The sequence below is a fragment of the Triticum urartu genome, chromosome 6, assembly GCF_003073215.2.
Source record: "Triticum urartu cultivar G1812 chromosome 6, Tu2.1, whole genome shotgun sequence".
NCBI classification, from domain to species: domain Eukaryota; kingdom Viridiplantae; phylum Streptophyta; class Magnoliopsida; order Poales; family Poaceae; genus Triticum; species Triticum urartu.
The window spans coordinates 259,741,617-259,758,391 of record NC_053027.1 but is presented as its reverse complement, the minus strand read 5'-3'; the positions used below and the strand labels follow the sequence as shown (position 1 = coordinate 259,758,391).

At 46.6% G+C, this 16,775-nt stretch overlaps 1 protein-coding gene across 1 annotated transcript; it reads right to left on the bottom strand.

Annotated features, from left to right (window-relative positions):
• Positions 1 to 15,389: 15,389 nt before the first annotated feature.
• LOC125517288 (protein FAR1-RELATED SEQUENCE 5-like) lies at positions 15,390 to 16,564 on the bottom strand. Its single transcript, XM_048682478.1, has 2 exons — positions 16,471 to 16,564; positions 15,390 to 16,384 (listed from the first exon to the last, which is right to left on the bottom strand). The coding sequence occupies exons 1-2, from the start codon at positions 16,531 to 16,533 to the stop codon at positions 15,812 to 15,814; spliced, it is 636 nt and encodes a 211-aa protein (XP_048538435.1). The 5' UTR covers positions 16,534 to 16,564; the 3' UTR covers positions 15,390 to 15,811.
• Positions 16,565 to 16,775: the final 211 nt, after the last annotated feature.

The following is a 16,775-nucleotide window of genomic DNA, read 5'->3' as shown; positions in this document are numbered from 1 at the left end:
TTACTTTAGTTTGCTCTTTTATTTATCTTTTATACCTATGTCTATTAGATCTCACTCTTGGTCATGGTCGTGAAGGGATTGACAACCCCTTTTTCGCGTTGTGTGCAAGTGTTTGTTAGTTTGTGCAAGTGCATAGATTGGATACTTGCTTGTGCCTCCTACTGGATTGATACCTTGGTTCTTAACTGAGGGAAATACTTATGTCTTCTTTGTTACATCACCCTTTCCTCTTCAAGAGAAAAATCAACGCAAGCTCAAGAAGTAGCAGGAAGAATTTCCGGTGCCCTTGCTGGGGAGGTTCTACATCAAGCCTACCAAGTACTCATCATAAACTCTCATCTCTTGCACTTACATTATTTGCCATTTGCCTCTCGTTTTCCTCTCCCCCACTTCTAAAACGTATTTAGAAAAACACAAAAAATATTTGCCATTTTATTGGCCTTCTTTCCATATGCCTTTTTTGCTCGTTTTCTATCTTTGCTTGTGTTGCCAGGTGCTTTCTATTCGCTTGGATCTTTGCGATGGATCCACTTAAAGTTTTCTACTTGGATCATTTTCGATCCATATGTGCTCGTGCTGAAACCCCAACTTGTTTAGTTGAGGGAAAATCATTAGATGAGCATGCTCATTTTGTGCATCACCATTTTTCTAAAAAAAGGGAGACTATTATGGAATGAAATAATTTTTTTGCTATGTTATGCTTGGAATCTTTGTAAACTTTGTGATTTTCCTTGTTGCTCTAAGAACCCTAAAAAACACCTTCCCGACCTATGTGAGTTTAATGATAATGAAATCTTATCTTCTCATGAAAAATGGTGTTTATAGTTACTATGAGATCGAAAAAATTGAAGAATGTGTTGATTTCAAGGGTGCTTATGAAGTTTCTTCTTTGATTGAAAAGTATGATATTACTCTTTACAAATCTGAAAATTTTGACATACATAAATAGTGCTATGAAAATTATTCTCATAATGCCTATGTTAAGGAATTTATTGAGAGAATGACCGTTGCTTTGGAAGAAAATAATGATATGCATGTGTCGGCGTTCTGGGAACGGGGGTCCCCAGACTTGCCTGCCTGCGGCCCACGGCGTGGCTTTGCTCGCAGGCCTGTACGGCCCATCTTCATCAACAAGGCATTCAAGACCTTCGCGAGGGGCCAAGCCTCGCAAGGAGGACGACGCAAGACCTCCTCAGGAGTGGCCTCGCCAGGCGGGCTCGTGAGGAGCGGAGAGATCAAGGCACGGCAAACCTCGCGAGGTTCTCATGACGTTAGCCATGACGATCGAGACCAGGCGGGCACCAGCGCGTGCAGCGTCCTTGTTTCCTCTTTGGTGCTAAGGGGGCAAGCGCAGGCGCGGAGTACCAGGGCATCAAGCAAAGGTTTCCATATCGCTGCAACGAGACCAAGACCAGCAGGACGGCAAGATGGAGGTCACCATGGAGCCCAAGGCGGCGTCACCACTAGAGCCTTTTGCAGGCGAAGACCACTTTTGTCAGGATAAGCTGTACTAGTTGTCCCCTTTCAAATTGGCCTTTGATGGCTCCCTTCCCTCTCAACATTTGGGGAGAGGACCAGGGCCTCTATAAATAGGACTAGCCACCACCATAGCTAGGGGTTCAGATCGAGAGAGACCAGAACAACCACAAGTTCACCGAGCACAAGAACACCTCTCCTCAGGAGGCTATTCTTCCCCTTGTACTGTTCATCCTCAGCCCAAGAGGCAATCCACCACCACCACACTGGAGTAGGGTATTTCACCACAACGGTGGCCTGAACCAGTACAAATCTTATGTCCTTTGCGTTGTGAGTTCGTCGAGTTAGCTCGTAAGATCTTAGCTGAGTTAGGACGTGGATTGGTAGGGTGGAAATCTTCGCGCGCACCCCAGTGTTCGAACCTTGAGAGTTTTGCCGGAACCTATGATCCGACATTTGGCGTGCCAAGTAGGGGTGTGCCGGAGCCTCTTCCCCACCAGTCGATCCGCCGACGCTCCACGGTTCTGATGTCCGGCGACCCGAGGGCTAACGACGACCGCTGGGCAGCCTGGCCCGCCCGGGCGGCGCCGCCTGCCCAGGAAGACCTAAACCATGCGGTCTAGGAGGCATGGGCGCCGACTAACGCTACTGGGCACGGGCGGTGCGGCCAGTCGCCGTTGTGACGCCCCCGATTCAATCGTACACTAATCATACACACAAACGTGTACGATCAAGATCAGGGACTCACGGGAAGATATCACAACACAACTCTACAAATAAAAATAAGTCATACAAGCATCATATTACAGGCCAGGGGCCTCGAGGGCCCAAATACAAGAGCTCTATCATAGACGAGTCAGCGGAAGCAACAATATCTGAGTACAGACATAAGTTAAACAAGTTTGCCTTAAGAAGGCTAGCACAAACTGGGATACAGATCGAAAGAGGCGCAGGCCTCCTGCCTGGGATCCTCCTACACTACTCCTGGTCGTCGTCAGCGGGCTTCACGTTGAAGTAGGCACCTCCCGAGTAGTAGTAGTCGTCGTCGATGGTGGCGTCTGGCTCCTGGGCTGCACCGTCTGGTCGCAGCAATCGGGTATAGAAAGGGGGAAAAGAGGGAGCAAAGCAATCGTGAGTACTCATCCAAAGTACTCGCAAGCAAGGAGCTACACTACATATGTATGCATTGGTATCAAATGGAATAAGGGTATCATATGTGGACTGAACTGCAGAATGCCGGAATAAGAGGGGGATAGCTAGTCATGTCGAAGACTACGCTTCTGGTAACCTCCGTCTTGCAGCAGAAGAAGAGAGTAGATGGTAAGTTCACCAAGTAGCATCGTGTAGCATAACCCTAACCGATGATCCTCCCCTCGCCGCCCTGTGAGAGAGCGATCATCGGGTTGTATCTGGCACTTGGAAGGGTGTGTTTTATTAAGTATCCGGTTCTAGTTGTCATAAGGTCAAGGTACAACTCCAAGTCGTCCTATTACCGAAGATCACGGCTATTCGAATAGATTAACTTCCCTGCAGGGGTGCACCACATAACCCAACACGCTCGATCCCATTTGGCCGGACACACTTTCCTGGGTCATGCCCGGCCTCGGAAGATCAACACGTCACAGCCCTACCTAGGCACAACAGAGAGGTCAGCACGCCAGTCTAAATCCTATGGCGCAGGGGTCTGGGCCCATCGCCCATTGCACACCTGCACGTTGCGTACGCGGCCGGTGAGCATACCTAGCAACCTCCATTACAAAGGAAGTTGCGTTACGCGGTCCAACCCGGCGCGCACCGCTCAGTCGCTGACGTCACGAAGGCTTCGGCTGATACCACGACGTCGAGTGCCCATAACTGTCCCCGCGTAGATGGTCAGTGCGTATAGGCCAGTATCCAGACTCAGATCAAATACCAAGATCTCGTTAAGCGTGTTATTCTGAAATAACCACGGACGCCGACCAGGGCCAGGCCCACCTCTCTCCTAGGTGGTCTCAACCTGCCCTCTCGCTCCGCCACAGTGTAACCGACGGGGGCCTTCGGGAACTCCGGCCCACCTCTACCGGGATGGAGCCACCTGCCCCTTCAGCCCCTAACATCGGAATCACTCGCGGGTACTCCTACGAGCCGACCCGTCTTTAGTTACCACAAGTATCATATATTATGTATAAGTATATACCCCTGATCACCTCCCGGGTGATCACGGCCCGATAGTATAGCATGGCAGACGGACAAGAATGTAGGGCCACTGATGATAAACTAGCATCCTATACTAAGCATTTAGGATTGCAGGTAAGGTATCAACAGTTGTAGCAACAATGACAGGCTATGCATCAGAATAGGATTAACAGAAAGGAGTAACATGCTACACTACTCTAATGCAAGCAGTATAGAGGAGAGTAGGCGATACTTGGTGATCAAGGGGGGCTTCCCTGGTTGCTCTGGCAAGAGAGAGGGGTCGTCAACACCGTAGTCGTACTGGGTAGCAGTGGCGTCGGTCTCGGTGTCTAGCGAGAGAAGAGGGGGAAGAAACAATAAATATAATGCAAACAAATGCATGGGATGCATGAAATGGCAAGTAGCGGTGCTAGGGGTGCCCTAACGTGGTATGAGGTGATACCGGCGAAGGGGGAAAACATCCGGGAAAGTATTCCCGGTGTTTCGCGTTTTCGGATAGACGAACCAGAGGGGGAAAGTTGCGTGTTTGCTATGCTAGGGATGCGTGGCGGACGAACGGGCTGCGTATCCTGATTCGTCTCGTCGTTCTGAGCAAATTTCATGTACAAAGTTTTTTCATCCGAGTTAGGGATTATTTTATATTAGTTTTCAAAGTTTTTAAATCATTTTCTAAATTATTTAAATATCAATTCGAATTAAAACAGTGTAAAACATTTTATACCCACAGTGGGCTAGCCACTGTGGATGGCAGGTGGGGTCCAGGTGGCCAGTTGACCCAGTCAATATTTGACTGGTCAACTGATGAACAGTGCAGGTGGGTCCAACTTGTCATTGACACAGTATTTTAATCAGGCTTTTAAAAGAAATGGGTCCACATGTCATTGGGTCTCTGGGCTAATTAATTACTAATTTAACTTAACTTAATCTTATTCCTAATTAAACAGCGGCAGTCCCACCAAATAGTGGCACAGCCGGCACGGCTGTGCTCGGCCATGGCCTCGCGCGAGGCAGAGCAGCAGCCCCAGCACGGCAGCGGCCAAGCACTGGCGATAGCGGGCGTCGGCGAGGCGTGGTGGGGGCGAGCCGCGCCAGCAGTGGGCAGAGCCGGCGCGGGCGACCAGGGGAGGCGCCGCGACAGAGGCCCGGGGCGAGCAGCGGGGGAAGCCCGAGCGTAGGGGCAACGGCGTGAGAGGGCACGGCCGGGCGGAGGCCGGCGGCAGCGGCGCCGCGAGTGTGCGAGATGGCCACGGTGGTGCTGCAGGCGGGCGAGCGTGGTGGTGGGGGAGCAGCAGCAGCTGCGTGGCAAGGCGGGGTGCGCGTAGGGGCGCTGAGTGAGCGGAGAGTGGCCGACGCGAGCGAGCGCACGGGCAGGGGGATGCGAGCGTGGAAGGCAGAGGCTCGCGGTGTGACCAAAGGGCTTGAGGACGCGCACAGCATGACGGCGAGCTTCGGTCGCGACGAAAACGACGGCGACAGGTTTCGACCATGACGGAGATTAGCGCTAGAGGACGAGCACGAGCAAATTAGCAGAGGGGATTTACGGAAGAGCTCACCTAGGAGCTCAAGGAGGCTCGTTGAGTGAACGGGTGCAGCAGGGTTCGATGGATTTGGCGACGAACGCCGGCGACAGCAGAGGAGGACACGGTCAATCCCGACGCGGTGGCGATCTTCTGCTCGGGCTCGGGGTCAGAGAGGAAGAAGCAGGCAGCGGCGGTGCTTCCAGGGGTAGTCCTAGGCGGCGGGAAGGTCCCTGGCCACGCAGGCAAGGGCGACCATGGCAACGGAGGTCTCGGGACGTCGCGGGGAAGAAGAAGCGGCGTGGGCGGAGGGGGAAAGTGGGGTTAGGGTTCAACCACGGGATCAGGGGTGGTCTTGTAGGCGCCACGGGGCACGGGATGGCCGCCACACATGGCCACGACCGGCGGATGGCCGCCACGGCCCCGCCGCACTGTAGCGAGAGGAAGGGGATGAGGGGTGGCTGGGCCGATTTTGCTAGATGGGCCAAGTGTCCCAATAGATTAGGTCTTTTATGTTTCATTATTTTTGTGCTTGTATTCTTTTCTGTTTTCTTATTTAGCTACTGTTTGTATTTTCTCTTTCCATCAAATTACTTTTGTAAAATGTGAAACCTTGCCATAATTACTACGCATTATTTTTGCACCGCCACAAAAAGTTTGGGCCCAAAAATAATTTATTAAGTTTGAGTTTATTCTTTACTGGATAAAAAAATGTTGTTGGTCCACTATTTAATATCGAGGGGAATTTTCATATTCTGTAAGATGTTAATTCTCACGTGACAATTAGTTAGTAATTATTTGGAACCCATCGGACATTTTTACTTGATAGTTTGTAGAAATAAAAATTTGACTTGTTTTTTGGAATTTGAGTTTGACCCCGGTTTTCACCAAGTGGCCAAATGGCTTAGTAAAACATGATGACATGGCACATTAGGGTGAGGTTACTATAGCTTGATTATCAGGGTGTTACAAATCTCCTCCACTACAAGAAATATCGTCCCGAGATTTAAGAGGGGAGTAAGGGGGAAAGTTCTGGTTACGATATGCTAACGAATCTTCTCGAAGAAGTTAATCCCTTTCGTTGTTGTCTTCAATTCTTTATTCCAATGCATCATGATAAAGTTGTCGTCCCTTCTTCGGGAACTCCATCGTACTTACGAAAGGATAAGGGGTATTACGGAAGAACAGACCGCTACAATGTTTGCTTATCTAGTAGATAACATCAGGGAAGGCGGCGGAAAGTAACTCTCGAATTGAAACTTAAGACATTATCGAGAGAAAAGTGAGGAGGTATTATGGGAAGTTTCGAGAGAGCATGCAATCGCTCGATGCGTGAAACAGGGCGTGACAGGGGTTCAAAGCAACGGGAATAAGTGTTGTGTCTGATACCAAAATTGATGATTTCTTGGAAGGTGGCTTATGAATTACATATGAGGCCACGCGTGAGGAACAACCTTGGGTACATGGGTATAGGAGAGTCAGGTTTCGATCCTGTGGAACGGTGGGTTATGGGCCCACCATGTGGGTTAAAAGCGGGAAGCCGCTAACATTTGCACAGTGAAGATAGTAAGGTATGTCAGAGGATAGCTTGTCAGTTTTGTTGGCAACAACGTTGGTACCTAGGGCGAGGGACGAAGAGAACCATTTCCTGCTCGTTCAACGAGGCGGACCAATAGGCAAAGTTCTTATCCATCGGTGATTACTGGAATGTCATCAACAATAGAAACAGGGTCTCACTGACAGAGGTGTACACCGAGGTGTTTACATAAGTAGTGAATTATTACTGCTTAGGTTATATAGATCACAAGAAAGGTCAAACAAACCAATGGAAAGGAAAACGTGATCATCAGGTTAAACAGAACAATGGAAAGGAAAATGTGTTTAAACACATTATTCAGGGGTATATCCTTCCCAAGGACAAACAGAGCATGATATCCACGACAGGATATAATGCAGAAAACCCTTTAGGAAAGGGGGAAGAAATCTCATGACATTACCATACAACGGTGTTTGGATAATTTGATAAAGAAAATTTAGCATTGTTCTTCAAATGTTCTTATTGAAAATCGGAGTACCCCATACATGCTTCGAGATAGCATTGGCATGGTCTTCAAGCAAAGGTCAGACTTTGGATACAAAGGTTCCATCGAAAACAACTTATAGAATAAGTCTTACAATTTCCTCATTGAAGAATGGATAACCTTGTTGAAAAGGAATCTATAACAACAGGGCCTCCGGCCAGGTGTGCTGGGCATGGCATCACCTTACCGGGTCATAAAAGACTAGTGTTATAACTCTTGGAAAAATGTCCCAACCATCATATCTGATCGAGATTCAGATCTGATCGGTGTTAGGATACCTCAGACTCAGGATGCCTGAGAAGAAAGGTGCAAAACAAATTGACGAGACGATGTTGTAAGATTCTCGGGAAATTTACTACGGAAGCGAGTTCCAAAACAAAAGCTCATCATTAAACCAATGAAGGGATAAGGAGGTAGCTGATGAACTCAGCGACAATTCATCGAGACTTTCAAAAGATGGGTTTCCACAATTATGTGAGCAAGGAGATAGCATTAGTCAGATCAAATGATATAATGATGTATGCTCGACGAAAACATACACAGTTAAACATTGGTTGAAAGGTGCACCCGAAATATGGGTTTAAGTAGCATGATCAATGTTAGAAGGGTGATTCGATAACCATTGGTCTAACAATGAAATACCGACCATTAACTTAAAGGCAATAGGTTGCTAGAAGTTTCGAAGTCGCACAACATAGTTCAATTGTTGATTTTCCGGTTAGAAATAATACGGGGACCAGTGAATGAATGGATATGGCAAGAAGTATCACCTGTATCAAGAATTCTTAAGAGGTGGTGAAATTCTCATGACATTCTTGGCATAAAAGATGGTCATGTTCCAAGGTAAAGAAGAACAATTGCTGAATAGCAAGGAACTCAAGGTATGACACAAAACACGAACGAGTTTCTGTTGGTGGGAAGGCAATAAAGTGGTCGATGATAATACAAATCATCGAGGGCAAGGATGGTATTTATCATCATGAATTCAATAGATATCATAGTGTAATACTCGACAGTAGATCAAAGTAAAGGTTGGACAGGTGCAATGATCTGCACAAGGCAAGTACTTCAACTTGTCTGATAAATGGTATTAAGGAGAAAATATGGTCGGAACAATGATTACAAAGGACCAAACACAGATACGGACGAACTTATAACAAGGGGATTATTTCATTTTCAAGAAGCTTGGATGATGAGTTCCACATCGGGTCCATGGGCATGAACGCAAAGGCTCAAGGTCGACTCCCACTTCTCCAATGCATAACCTTTCATTTTACTTCTCGCTTTTGACGAGGCTATAGTGTAGAAATTTTATCTGGCGAAACAACAGAAGAGTATGACTTGTGAAAACTCTCGGGTTCACACGAATTAGGGATGGCATAGGTTCAACCCATAGGGGCATCTTAGGAACATATACCACAAACTCCAAGAGTAAATAATACAAGCTCGGAAGGTAGAGCATGATTGACAAAAGCAGAGGAAAAAAATGTCAAAGACATTATGTACCATGGGAATAACTCACAAGAATTTTGAATGTTAAGGATACTATCGGATAATAACCCAGCAATGAGCCTGCCGGTCCAAAATGGAGCTGATGTGAGTATCGGTACTCAATTAGAGGAAGAAAGAATGCAAAGACATCGGATTGTGGAACATCTGAATAATTCGATGCTTAGGTAAAAAAAGACTTATGATTTCCAAAACGAAGGATCAGAAGCAGACGCTCTAATCCAGGATGGATAAGTAGAACAGACCTAGGGGCACAATCAACGACAGATAGATTGGTCGAGAACCAGCTCATGTTCAAAATGACGTCTGAGCCGAAGATAATTTAGAAGGATCAACTGATGATTGCGTGCTTTCACACACATGTTGAATCGATAGGATCAAAATGATGGTGTCAAAGGATACTAATTAATATTGCTACACATATTGAAAGCATCCATAATGCAAGCAGACAAGTATTTGCAGAGCAATTGTTACTAAGGATTTTCAGAAGATCGAATAGTATTTTGAAGAATTTTGTGAAACACAAGAACAACTAGGGATGAGCGAGTACTCGATAAGTGCGAGGAATTATCCGTAGGGGTATTCATGTGGTGAAGAACTGCAAGGCAGTAAGCTCAAAGGGTTCTCGGGGCAATGGAGAGTATTTCGGGGCATCTTGTAATAACAAGAGCAACGGGGAATGGAAGTATGAACAATAGTTGTATGTTGTTATCCATAGGGGTTGTTGGTGGAAGGGACTTGCAAAAGCGCTGGGTACGAGTGTCCTGGGAGAACATCATAGAGTAACCTCGGAATCTTCTGGTGCAGCAGACGATCATCGGTAATAAGGTGCTCTCCGGGTGAAAGTGATCACGAGATCCTAAAGTTAGATTTAGCAAAATTCATTGAACCCAAATAGAAGAGAGATCAGAGTCCCAGAGTATAGACGAGGAATAAAAGATCCTAATACCACCCAACGGCGACGTGGGCCCATGGGCCGCACAGCCATGTTAGTAAAAGTTTTCCAGTGACTAGACTCAACTTCGGCCAAGGAGTTGGAAAGGGGGCTACCTACAGGCAGTCAACTCTGATACCAACTTGTGACGCCCCCGATTCAATCATACACTAATCCTACACGCAAACGTGTACGATCAAGATCAGGGACTCACGGGAAGATATCACAACACAACTATACAAATAAAAATAAGTCATACAAGCATCATATTACAGGCCAGGGGCCTCGAGGGCTCGAATATAAGAGCTCTATCATAGACGAGTCAGCGGAAGCAACAATATCTGAGTACAGACATAAGTTAAACAAGTTTGCCTTAAGAAGGCTAGCACAAACTGGGATACAGATCGAAAGAGGCGCAGGCCTCCTGCCTGGGATCCTCCTACACTACTCCTGGTCGTCGTCAGCGGGCTTCACGTAGAAGTAGGCACCTCCCAAGTAGTAGTAGTCGTCGTCGACGGTGGCGTCTGGCTCCTGGGCTCCACCGTCTGGTCGCAGCAATCGGGTATAGAAAGGGGGAAAAGAGGGAGCAAAGCAATCGTGAGTACTCATCCAAAGTACTCGCAAGCAAGGAGCTACACTACATATGTATGCATTGGTATCAAATGGAATAAGGGTATCATATGTGGACTGAACTGCAGAATGCCGGAATAAGAGGGGGATAGCTAGTCATGTCGAAGACTACGCTTCTGGTAACCTCCGTCTTGCAGCAGAAGAAGAGAGTAGATGGTAAGTTCACCAAGTAGCATCGTGTAGCATAACCCTAACCGATGATCCTCCCCTCGCCGCCCTGTGAGAGAGCGATCACCGGGTTGTATCTGGCACTTGGAAGGGTGTGTTTTATTAAGTATCCGGTTCTAGTTGTCATAAGGTCAAGGTACAACTCCAAGTTGTCCTATTACCAAAGATCACGGCTATTCGAATAGATTAACTTCCCTGCAAGGGTGCACCACATAACCCAACACGCTCGATCCCATTTGGCCGGACACACTTTCCTGGGTCATGCCCGGCCTTGGAAGATCAACACGTCGCAGCCCTACCTAGGCACAACAGAGAGGTCAGCACGCCAGTCTAAATCCTATGGCGCAGGGGTCTGGGCCCATCGCCCATTGCACACCTGCACGTTGCGTACGCGGCCGGTGAGCAGACCTAGCAACCTCCATTACAAAGGAAGTTGCGTTACGCGGTCCAACCCGACGCGCGCCGCTCAGTCGCTGACGTCACGAAGGCTTCGACTGATACCACGACGTCGAGTGCCCATAACTGTCCCCGTGTAGATGGTTAGTGCGTATAGGCCAGTAGCCAGACTCAGATCAAATACCAAGATCTCGTTAAGCGTGTTATTCTAAAATAACCACGGACGCCGACCAGGGCCAGGCCCACCTCTCTCCTAGGTGGTCTCAACCTGCCCTGTCGCTCCGCCACAGTGTAACCGTCGGGGTCCTCCGGGAACTCCGGCCCACCTCTACCGGGATGGAGCCACCTGCCCCTTCAGCCCCCAACGTCGGAATCACTCGCGGGTACTCCTATGAGCCGACCCGTCTTTAGTTACCACAAGTATCATATATTATGTATAAGTATATACCCGTGATCACCTCCCGGGTGATCACGGCCCGATAGTATAGCATGGTAGACGGACTAGAATGTAGGGCCACTGATGATAAACTAGCATCCTATATTAAGCATTTAGGATTGCAGGTAAGGTATCAACAGTTGTAGCAACAATGACAGGCTATGCATCAGAATGGGATTAACGGAAAGCAGTAACATGCTACACTACTCTAATGCAAGCAGTATAGAGGAGAGTAGGCGATATCTGGTGATCAAGGGGGGGCTTGCCTGGTTGCTCTGGCAAGAGAGAGGGGTCGTCAACACCGTAGTCGTACTGGGTACAGCAGCGTCGGTCTCCGGTGTCTAGCAAGAGAAGAGGGGGAAGAAACAATAAATATAATACAAACAAATGCATGGCGATGCATGACATGGCAAGTAGCGGTGCTAGGGGTGCCCTAACGCGGTATGAGGTGATACCGGCGAAGGGGGAAAACATCCGGAAAAGTATTCCCGGTGTTTCGCGTTTTCGGACAGACGAACCGGAGGGGGAAAGTTGCGTGTTTGCTATGCTAGGGATGCGTGGCGGACGAACGGGCTGCGTATCCAGATTCGTCTCGTCGTTCTGAGCAAATTTCATGTACAAAGTTTTTTCATCCGAGTTACGGATTATTTTATATTAATTTTCAAAGTTTTTAAATCATTTTCTAAATTATTTAAATATCAATTCGAATTAAAACAATGTAATACATTTTATACCCACAGTGGGCTAGCCACTGTGGATGGCAGGTGGGGTCCAGGTGGCCAGTTGACCCAGTCAATATTTGACTGGTCAATTGATGAACAGTGTAGGTGGGTCCAACTTGTCATTGACACAGTATTTTAATCAGGCTTTTAAAAGAAATGGGTCCACATGTCATTGGGTCTCTGGGCTAATTAATTACTAATTTAACTTAACTTAATCTTATTCCTAATTAAACAGCGGCAGTCCCACCAAATAGTGGCACAGCCGGCATGGCTGTGCTCGGCCATGGCCTCGCGCGAGGCAGAGCAGCAGCCCAGGGAAAAACATCTCGTACGACCGCGTCGCACGAGGCCAAACGGGAGACCACCTCGCGCGCATGACATCTGGCAGCATGAATCTCAGCGCAGAGTCACCTTATCCCGAACCGAAGACCAGGTCGAGCGTGCATCAAATCCCTAGCCCAACTCCTCCGACGCCCCCAATTCCGGCCGCCGGCGTGATCCGCTCCGGCTGCTCGCCACATCGCTGCCGGCGTGCTCCTCGACGCTGGACCCAACTCCCCTGCTCGACGTCCTCCGTTCCCGCGGGCACGGCCGCGTTCGTTGGCGGCCCAAGTCGCGGCACCGTCGTAGCTGCTCGTCGGCCTGCTCCTCGATGCCGGCCTGCTCGTGGCTCTCCATCCCCGCCGGCATCCACCATGTTTTCCGGCGGCCAAGCTCGCGGCGCTACGCCATCTACCCTTGTCATGCCGCTGCCCATGGCAATGCTTGTCGGCCACATTCGCGGCGCTGCCGGCCTATTGTACAGGCTTCATACGCCCCTTGGCTCCGGCCAACCGTTTCGACGCTGCTGTGTCATCCTGGTCGCTTCTCGGCAAACAACATCAACTAACAAGTTCTTGTAGATTTTTGTGTGTGATTTGAGCTGTAAAAGCCTAAACAAAGGCAACTATTCTGTATTTTCCTTTCTGAATTTTATTCCCCTACAAGACTTGCCTATGTTGTAAACGAATTTCGGTGTGAATGAAAGCTTGTGGAATTTGCAATGTATAGTTGTTCTTGTCCACTCTTCGTATAATGTGTTGCGACATTTTAAGTGTATTTGTGCTGTTGAACATACTGATCACTTGTTTCCTTCCAATATCTGGTAAGGCACCAAGTATATGCACCCTTGTGTGTGTTGTACAACTGATCAGTTCACAGAGACAAAAGAAACTTTGTAGAAACCATTGTCAGGTGAAACACTAGCAGATAACAGTAGAAGAAAATGATAGCTTCAGTTTGTGTTGCAGCAAGTAAATAGAACCATTTGGCATGAATAAAACAAGATCTGCAATGTATATGTTGGTGTCCACTCTTGGCATAAGTGTGGTGTGACGTCTCCATATTCTGCTGTCAACTCTTGGATAAATGTACAGATGCATTTCCATTTGCTCTGATAATCTGATACGGTGTCAACTGTTGGCATGAACAAACATTCATGGTTTGCTACGGAGGAAAATGATAGATTCAGTTTTATATTGCAGCAAGTAAATAGCACCATTTGCCAGGTGAAATACACACATAGCACTAGAAGAAAACGACAGCTTCAGGTGAAACACTAGCACATAGCAGTAGAAGAAAATGATAGCTTCAGTTTAATAGAATATATGTTTGATAATAGATGTTCAGCATTGTCAGGTGACACACACATAGCAGCAAAATAAAAGGATAGCTCCAGTTTTATGCTAAACCAAATACATAAACCATATAGCTGACATGCCCAGCTAACTAGCATTGAGGAACCAACAAGGCATTATGCATCAACGCACGATCGGGCTCGTCACGGCTAAAACCTTGATGTACTAGCACCACCGTTGAAATCCAGTTGACGAGCGGCCAGCGGTGTTGTGCCATCTCCATGAGCTTCAAGCAATAGTCTTGTGAATTCTCCTTGGATAGGTTGACCTAAAAATGATGGATACTCTCCAAATGCCATGGATATTGATGGATTTATAGTACCACCAAAATCATATTCCGAAGGGCCAGCTGCGGACGAAACAAACACAGACTCCTTTGCTGGATAGTTTGTACCTTTTCCTGCAAATTGTATGTAGATGTAAGAAATAGAAATGAAACATTGCTACTTATTCACACAGAACAAGCAAAGGTACCTTTTTTTGCCTTTCTTTGCTCCCTCTAGCACATCTTTTGATCTTTTTTGCTTTGAACCTTTTATTCGTTCAGGAGCTCTAAATGGCACCATTGTTTTTGCAACATATCCAGTCATTTCGGAGGAACTTTCAGAGTCCTCATCTTCACCCAAGTTTAAATTGCTAAGTAATTCTAGTGCTTCCAAAGCCAACTTATCAATACCATTGTTGAGATGTGTAAGAACCTCCTTTGATGTTTTGAACTTCAATGCAAGTGAAATCATCTTTCGAGAAGTATGTGCAAACATGGATTCTAAGCTATCATTGCAATTCAGTTTTGATGTAAAAATTTCTTGTTTTGCATACTTCGTCCATCTGTTCGATATGTACCGACTTGGCAGGATGATGATATCGCAGCATGTGAAAACCTTATGAGCGTGCTTGCACAATATACCTACAACATTTAGAGCAATTTCAGAAGGGTTGCACAATATACATACAACATTTAGAACAATTTTAGGCAAATGAGGAAGCATGTATTACGTACCTACACAACCATACAATTTGCATGAACAAGATATCTCCAAAGTAGCTGGGTTGAAAGCCACTATGGCTTCATCATTCTTGTACTCGAAAGATGTCACCTTGTAAGTGCTAATTGTGCCATCGGTGCTCAGGAAAATACATGATAAACTGAATTGCTTCTTGAATTCCTCTTGAAACTCAGAATAGAGTGTCCTAGTATATGATTCAGCCGCAGTCTTCAACAAAGGTAGGTTTGGTAGGCAGGGTACTGGAATGGTATGCCGTGACTTGTAGTCTTCGTATTTTTCTTTCCGGCGAAGACGAGAAATGCACTTATCATATGCTTCTATCAATTCAGAAAGACAAAGCCTTTTGCGGAAAGTTTTCTTGAACACGTTGTTCATTCCTTCACTCCTTTGGGTTGATGTCATATATGCACTAAAAGAATCCTGGCGATAGATAGTAGCCCACTTCTCACGCAACTTGTACAGATTGCTTATCCAAGAATTATCCTCAATCTGATACTTAAGCAATAGCTCATGCCATCTATTCTCAAAATGTGCTAGTGATCTATCTTCATACACACACCTTTTGAATTCTTTAAGAAAATTATCATTGTCGCTGATTACTTGACTTAGATGTTTTGCAACATTTTGATACAAATGCCATAAACAAAGACGATGTCGTGTTCTTGGGAAAACCCTTCCAATAGCATTTATAATGGCGGCACATTGATCGGTGAATATTGTTTCAGGCTGCTTACCAGACATAGCTTGTAGAAAGGTTCTAAAAACCCACTCAAAGGTATCTGCAGATTCATTAGATAGTAGTGCTGCATCAAAAAGAATAGTCTGCTTGTGATGATTAACACCAATAAACGGTGCAAATGGCATTTGAAACTTATTTGTTGAAAATGTGGCGTCAAAGGAAAGGGCATCTCCAAAGATAGAATAGTCCATGATAGCTTGTCCATCAGTCCAAAAGATGTTCATTATTGTACCATCATCATCATCTAACTGCATGGCATAGAAAAACGAAGGGTCCTCAGCTTGCTTGTTCTTTAGATACTCCATTAATGTTTGTGCATCTTTGGTTTCCAAATACTTTGAGCGCTCACTTCGCAAATAATTGTTGCAATCCATTTGCAAGAAGGGTATAGCATTTTACCATACCAAAGCTCGCAAAAATCATATATTTCGGCTTGTTTAATTCCCATGTCCTCATTTGCTTAATCATGTGGCGATCGTCATCTAAGAGTTGACGCTGCGATCTAAGCATGTGCCTCTTATCTGGACTTACAAGCTGGTGATTGTGGTCGAGCGTAACTTTCTGAGCAGTCCAAATTCCCTCTTGATTGATGCTGAATTGAACTCGAGCCATACAATTAGTCCTCGAAATAGCTTGTTCTTTCTTGGCCACATGTGTTGGATTAGCATTTTTCACACCTGCCTTGCTACAAACAAAATATCTGGAACTTAAAGTCCCATCTGCTCTAAACTTCAAGTGGCACTTCCTAATGCTAAATCTCTTGGTTTGAGCATAAGAATTGTAAAATTGGTATGCCTCTTCTTCAGACTGAAAGCACTTCCCAACTCTTGGAGCATTATCTGCATCTTGTATGTCTTGATTATTCACTGGTGTGTTGCTCATTCTCGGCTGGCCATTAGTCTCAGTTCTTGGCAATTGCTGCAAGGTAATTGAATCAATCAAGAGATGCTTCAGGAAGAGAGGATCGTGCTAGCTGTTGCATGCGTACTTGTTACTGAACTTACCATGGTCGGAGTAGCTGTGGGCAGAGAGGATTCTGGAGCAGAGGCCGCCGGTGTGCTGCTCATCGAGGGCTGGCCATTAGTCTCAGTCGTCGGAAATTGCTGCAAGGTAATTGAATCAATCGAAAGAGGCTTCAGGAAGAGGGGATTGTGCTTGGTGTGGCATGTGTACTGGTTATTGAACTTACCCTGATTGGAGTAGCCGTGGGCAGAGAGGTGGTCTCCCGATCCAGTGCCTCGTTGCCCTCGTCGGGTTGCGCCATCTTGGCACGCCGTCGCCGGCGAGATGGAAGAGATGGAGATGGGTT

Excerpts from the sequence above, each read along its gene's own strand:
- LOC125517288 (XM_048682478.1), bottom strand. The coding sequence starts at position 16,533 with ATGAGCAGCACACCGGCGGCCTCTGCTCCAGAATCCTCTCTGCCCACA. Across the intron at positions 16,385-16,470 it reads CCACAGCTACTCCGACCATG|CAATTGCCAAGAACTGAGAC; the intron begins GTAAGTTCAGTA and ends ATTACCTTGCAG.